Genomic DNA, 7,038 nt, shown 5'->3' with positions numbered 1-7,038 from the left:
GCTCAGCTGACCGGTCCGAATCCAGCGATGCAGAGCAGGAACTCCTGAACAACGAAGAGATTTCAATGGCGTGGATATCGTCATTTTTATTTTTTTTTATTTTTTTGTTTTAACCGTTATTAAGAGGTATATTACGCATTTCATTTGTCAGACAGCACCGGACAAAGTATCTATTAGGATCCAGCTAAAGTCATATAAGCGTTGTTTCTGTGCTCGTGGTACTCCTCCATCAATACCGTTTAATACAAATGGGATATTGTAATTACGCTACCGTTGTTTTATATTCGACGACAACACATTTCCAATAAGAATCGCATGCATCAGATGACATGCTGCTACCTGCCGATCACTCGGATATTTGCCCACTTTTTCGGTGCTCTTTCACTTCGAAGCTCACTTTGGCTCCACTGGTGTCACTTTGAAGGGTTTTTTGTTTTTTTTAGATCAGCCTGTTTGAAAATGACTTAATTGCAGGCTTTATTCTTTGGATATGACAGACAGCACAAACACAAACACCAGGACGGACCTTTTTTTAAAAAAACAAAACAAAACTTTGATCTAGATGAGGTGCATCACCCTTGAACCCTGTTGATAAGCTATCAGGCACTGGAGCCTGTGACACCAGTGGATCCATACGTCATGTGACTGATTGGATTAAGGGCTCTGAAAGAGTGCATGAAATGTGAATTAAAAAGCAGAATGATAAAAACTGCACCTGTTAAAATTTGGGCTCTTTTTCTCAAGACCGGTGAGTTGGACAACATGATGACCGACAGGAGGGACGAACCACAGACAGCTTTCATATACTGTTGTAGAGCCATTACAGAGGTCCTTAAATTTGGCTCCTGTCGTTTACACTCTGGACACAAGGTGCTCTTTCTTATCATTCCAGGTGAGTCCGACTAATATTCTGTATTCAGAAATCTGTACCAGTAAGTATAATGCACACTGATACTGCATTATCAGATAATATTGTGGCTCTGTCGTTTAAATTAGCCCTGTGTGTTTGCATGCTGTCTATGTCTAAATTAAACCATCATAACTATTGCTATTTAACTGCAGTTGATGCTGAATGACTGTGTTTAAAAAAAAATAAAAAAATGTTATAATAACATTACAAAAAAATGTCTAATGAAAGGTTTCATGGAAACTTGGAAATTAGAGAAATGTGTTTGTCAGGGTTTTTGGAAGAGTCCAAGCTCTGAAAGAAAAATGGTGAAATAACATTCCTCATTACTTCATTACTTTTTGTTATGTGTGGAAATATATGTATTCTCTGTTGTCTTCTTCACAGGCAACCCAGGTTTAGTGGACTTCTACAAAACCTTCATGCGAACACTTCACAGTATATTTGGATACCATTATCCAGTGTGGGCTGTAAGCCATGCAGGCCACTGTGTACCACCAGCCTCCATGGACATGGTAGAAGGTATCGTTTATTCTCAGATTCTTCACACCTCCCACATTGACTCATAGTAAGTACATTGGAACAAAGAGCATTAATAATCTTGCTCGTTTGCTAGAAATAGAACTATTCATTATACCTGACTATTATTTAGAAAGTTGGGAGCAGTTAATAATGACACGTTCAGGCAAGTTGGACACAGAAATGTGTGATACATAACTTTCCATCAATGGATCTTGAAAACAAGGCTCAGTGATGCTTATGTATTGACAGTAAATTTGCTGTGGAGATAAGTTCCAGACAAGGACGCTACAAGTTTTGTTTGTTCACTTATTTTCAACAGATGCCTCCTCTGCAGCAGAGGGTGACGTGTTCGGTCTGAATGGGCAGATTGAACACAAGCTGGCCTTCCTTAGGAAACATGTTCCCAGAGAAACCAGCCTGGTCTTGGTGGGGCACTCCATAGGCTGCTACATTATTCTGGAGATGATGAAGAGAAATCCTGAACTCAAGGTTAGTCATCGCAGCTTTTCTTTTTGCGGTAAAACATTAAGATCTCAGGGGGGGGGAAGAGAGAACCATAAATCAGTTAATTTCATATTTTGTGACTGACTGAGCACCTGAAAATAAAGCCACTTGATTCAGAGCTGTATGTTAAAAAAAACAAAACAAAAAGGTGCCACATTTGATACCAGTTGTTAAGCGTCACCATGCTTTGAGGTTGTGTGGCTGCCAGTGTCACAGAAACACGACGCAGAAAGTGGATAGAACGGATGCCACTGTGTATATAAAAACAAATTCTTGATGCAGATGTCATGCAGTGGGTCAGGAAAATGGAAGTGAAAAAAAGATGGCTTCTACTACTGACAATGACCCAAACTCTACCCCTATATCCAAGAGGAAATACTTCAAGAATAGTGTTTTATGCTGAGATACATCAAAATAAATAGCACCAAATCTGCTCTCAGTGATAGATGTATAGTGCTGCTAGAAAACAGACCTCATCTCGTGGCGTCAATGATTCCACTTAACATCACTAGCCATCACTTGTCATTATTTCACCACTTTATTTTTGTTAATATTGGTGTTATTATCAGTTTGTCACTGGGGCTTGTGTGGTTTGTATCACATGAGCGCCCTCTACTGGGCCCCTGCGAACTTGAGGGGTGCGTTCCAAAAAACTGTTGGCAGTCAGTCTGCTGTTTCCTGTCCCAGTGGTAGGTCCTTTTGTAATAAGCTCTGCTAAAAATATTCTAAAAAGTTAGTTTTTCTTGGTAAAAGTAAAATGTCTACACTCGATATGTCTAAAAGGACTTCCAAATTTATTATCAAATAGTTTTGTGACAATATTCTATCCTCTATATATCAACTCTATAATTTCAAGAGTTTTTACAGAGTGATTTATTAAGATCACCCCATTATCTGTGACTTTGTCAGTTTGATTGTGGCTTCATAACTAATCTTCCCACAATTGGAACGCATGGCTCGGACTCCTCAAGAGAGTACCCCTGTACTCTGTCACATGCATTATCTGGCCTCATAAACCATCTCCACACTCTAATTTGAAAACAAACACTTAGCTGATCAATTACTTTCTTTCATTTAGTCATTTCTCGAGCTTATTACCAAAAAGTTGTCCGTGAAAGACACTACTAATAATCGTTTAGCTAATAGCTTTGTCTAATAAATGACCGGTTGGAGCCAAAAAGTGAAGACTGAGACTGATTCATCACACAATGCAGGAGAGAGGAGTCAACTGCTACACTCCTATTGTGATTCATATTTATCAAAATGCACAATCATAGGATTTGCAGTCTGGAACTGATGAGGGTATTTATCTGTGCCTAGTGTGTGTAAAGTTAGCTGGATTTTGGAGAGGTATGAATGTGATCCTCTGCTATCGAGTTGGAAACACACAATCCACCGAAAATCAGAGGTGTGATTCTGCCTCCACAGTGTACACTCTCAGTGCATTTTTGTTCTTTTAGATTATTTAATAACTCTTACTGCACAGCCCTTAACCTTTTACCCCTATCACTTTGCATCATGCTTAAAGGAAGCAGATTAAATGACATGAAAATGTCCCTTTTTGTATTCTGGAGATTTCCATAATTTTCTTATCTCAGAGTTAATGTTTTACCTTCTTTGTTTGTTTTCAATTTGCAATTTTGTATGTCTTGTTTGTCCATGACTTGCTGAAACGTGTCCTTTGTAACCTCTTTGTTTCATAATACAGATTCTGAAGGCTGTCATGCTGTTCCCCACAATTGAGCGCATGGCTCAGACTCCTCAAGGGAAGGTCATGACCCCCGTACTGTGTCACATGCGTTACGTGGCCTACTTGCCTCTCTTTCTGCTCTCTCTGCTGCCTGAGAGACTCAAATCCAGTCTGGTCAAACTGGTATTCGGTGGCATCCGCTCTCTGGACTCGACTGTAGTCCAACCCACTGTAGGTCTTCTCAGTGGAGACTGTGCAGGTTAGTTATACTTTGTTTCTTTACTGCCGTAATGCCTGTAATGCTCACTCTTTTTTGACAAAGGGCTGTAGCAGTACTCAATCACCTCTGTTAAGGTTAGGCTAGTGCTACTTTACAGAGCATTCGATGTGACCATTGATGTCTTATTATACAGTTCTCCAGTGGGCTGTGGTGTTTATGGCGTCCAAAGTCCAAATGTTAAAAGAAGAGGTAAAGAGACGGGACAAAACACTCTGTGGCCACAATCTGCCGATGCAAAGGAAATTTGATATACTAGAGCAGCAGCTTATGTTGCCGTCAGCTCCTGGACAAATTGTCAGACAGACGTCCATACATGTTCTGCAAATACATGTATATGAACTCAATTCTCACTTGGGATTTCTGTTAGTTTGCCAGTTTCAGAAAAGCGATTTTATTGTCATGATCTTGATTGTGATCCACAGTGTGGCAGCTTAGCTCCACCTGAGAAAACCATTATGGTCAACTAGAGATAGAGAGAGACAGACAGAGAAAAAGAAAGTGTAAGAGAGAGAGAGACTACAAATGCCTTACCAAACTAAAGATAAGTAAAGTTGCTAACCGATAGTGATTTCACATTTCTTGTTGCACCACAATCCTCACTGCGGCATTTGTAAATCAGATCTGCATCGTGTTTCCACCTGGTCTGGATAGGGGAAGAATTTCCGTTGTAAAACATTGCATCCTCTGTGAACATGTTTCCTCCTTTACTTTGACTGACGTCTGATGAACAGTTGCACAAATGACACAAACTGTGACTCAAGGGGCCTGACACAAATTAGCTGTCAGGTCCTGGTAATTTGTCATCTCAAGGTACTTTAAACAGTAAGAACCTCACGCAAGACCTCAGTATTGTAGAAACTCAACAATTCCTTCATGAGCAAACACTTGGTGACAAGAGAGGAGAAAAACTCTTTTAAAAGAAACCTCCAGCAGGACCATACTAACGGGTATGTGACCATCTGCCTTGACAAGTAAAGGTGAAAGGAAGGAGATAAAAACACCATGAAGGAAAAAAAAAAGCAATAAAGAACTTTAAAGAGTGAAGTTGGTGTGGTCGATATCCGCAGATCAGAAACATGAAGCTTCGGAGCGAAGCAAAGAAAGAGGACCGAGATGAAAAAGCACAAACTATAGGGGGGAGCACACAAAGTGGTGGTGACAAGCAGTGATGGTAGATAAATGCATGATTGAGAGGAGAGGTTCTCTGTGCGTCACGGGAAGTCCCCCAGCAGCTGAGGCCTTTAGGTTTTTTTGAGTGAGTTCTAGAGTGACTGAACAAAAGTTGTAACTTTTTCTCAAATCACTTGTGGTGTCAAACCTTTTTTTTAATTGAGTAAAGCTTGAATTTTAATAACCCAGACATTATTTTTGTGCAAACTAGTCAAACCATTGTGACAACGTTTTTAGTCACAAATAGGAATCTTTGTGCCACTTAACATTTATAGAATATTTTAAACGTTGCAATAACTAAACCAATGTGATTTGTGTTTCTAGCTAATGCTATGTACCTGGGGGGTCAAGAAATGAGGATGGTTTTGGAAAGAGACAATATAACTATCAAGGACAATCTTGAAAAGGTAAGAAAAAGACTGCATACAATATCACATCTACATGTTCATAGCCAGCTAATAGCTACCAGGCAATGTTTCCTGACACAAAAGCTGGCTGTGAAGAGTTCAATTGTGACATGTTCTTTTTAGCTGTGTATTAAATGTGAAAACCAACACCAGCTGCAAACTATTTTCTATTCTATTCTGTTCCTTATTTCAGATTATATTTTATTATGGAGCTACAGACCACTGGTGCCCTGTACAGTACTATCATGACATCAAGCAGGACTTCCCACATGGAGATTTCAGACTGTGCGAAAAAGGCTTCCGCCATGCCTTTGTCCTGGATGCAGGACGAGAAGTTGCCAATATAGTGGTTGAATGCATCCGTGGAACCTTCCATCTTTAGTATCGGGTGAACTTTTGTTGTTGCTCCTGTGCTAATAAAAAATCAGAGCTGTGTCTGATTGTTCTGTAAATACAGAAACAATCGCTGGCTCCTTTTGACATATTTCAACGAGCAAACATTTGATGTGCTTCCACCACCATGCTTCACAATTAGTATGAGGTTCTTCTCTCGAAAAGTTGTCTTTTCTAACGCCAGCCCACTGGAGAACTGTATAATAAGACATCAATGGTCACGTCGAATGCTCTGTAAAGTAGCACTCGCCTAACCTTAACAGAGGTGATTGAGTACTGCTGCAGCCCTTTGTGTTCCAAACATGTCGAATGCAGTCAAACAACCCTGTCTTTGATTCATCTGCCCAGTGCACAGTATTCCAAAATGCTTGGTCTTCGTCTGTATGTGCATTGGCAAAATATCGTTTTACTCTGGTGCTCTTCTTGGAGAGGAAAGCCTTTTTTTTTTTTTTTTTTTTTTTTTTTTTCTAACACACCTCCCATGCAAGTCAAATTTGTGCCATCTCTTTCTGACCGTAGACATATGTAGTGTGACACCAACAGTTGGAGAGTTACGTGCAAATACATGATGAAATTCTGGGGTTCTTCTCTACTTTTTGCATCAAAATGATCTGCACTCGAGCTTTATAAAATCCACAACCTTTATTCTGCAAGCCTTAGATAACTCTTCAGACCAAGGCGTAAATGTGCTTATCTGAAAATGCGATATTTGTAGGAGTGTACTTGTGTTTTTATATACATGAGAATGATAAAAATTACTACAAGATATCCATTTTGAAGCAGTTTCTAAAGAAATCCAAACCAATTTCAAGTAGCAAGTAGTGTAAATACTATAATATAAATAGTTGTTAATATCTCAAGTTTAAACTTATGCATAAACCTTTGATTATTGAACAAAGCTGAAATTGAAATCCTGACTTTGTTACTCATTTTCAGACATTTTAATAACTAATTGAACTAACGAAACTAATGATGGAAAGAGTGTGTTTTTTTGTTTTTGTTTTTTTAATGTAATGGAATTACATGTTGATCAAATGTCAAGCTTATTAGAAAAAAAAGAAAAGATATTTGCAGTTAAAGGCTCTGAAAAATTGGGGGACTTTTGGCAAGATGGCGCAGCGAGTGGTTGCCTAGTAATTAGCTCGTCTCAAGTCGGTCAAATTAC

The 7,038-nt window shown here is 39.2% G+C and overlaps 1 protein-coding gene across 1 annotated transcript; it reads left to right on the top strand.

The window, feature by feature from the left end:
• Window positions 1-6,451, top strand: ldah (lipid droplet associated hydrolase). The gene is made up of 7 exons (XM_069160965.1): window positions 1-126; window positions 745-892; window positions 1,295-1,429; window positions 1,749-1,918; window positions 3,642-3,882; window positions 5,398-5,480; window positions 5,674-6,451. The coding sequence occupies exons 2-7, from the start codon at window positions 763-765 to the stop codon at window positions 5,860-5,862; spliced, it is 948 nt and encodes a 315-aa protein (XP_069017066.1). The 5' UTR covers window positions 1-126; window positions 745-762; the 3' UTR covers window positions 5,863-6,451.
• Window positions 6,452-7,038: the final 587 nt, after the last annotated feature.

This window comes from Embiotoca jacksoni, unplaced genomic scaffold, assembly GCF_022577435.1.
Source record: "Embiotoca jacksoni isolate LCO1_2020_lvr unplaced genomic scaffold, fEmbJac1.0.p SCAF_27, whole genome shotgun sequence".
Lineage (NCBI taxonomy): Eukaryota > Metazoa > Chordata > Actinopteri > Embiotocidae > Embiotoca > Embiotoca jacksoni.
Note: the sequence above shows the minus strand (reverse complement) of the source record. Positions and strands in the feature narration are given on the sequence as shown.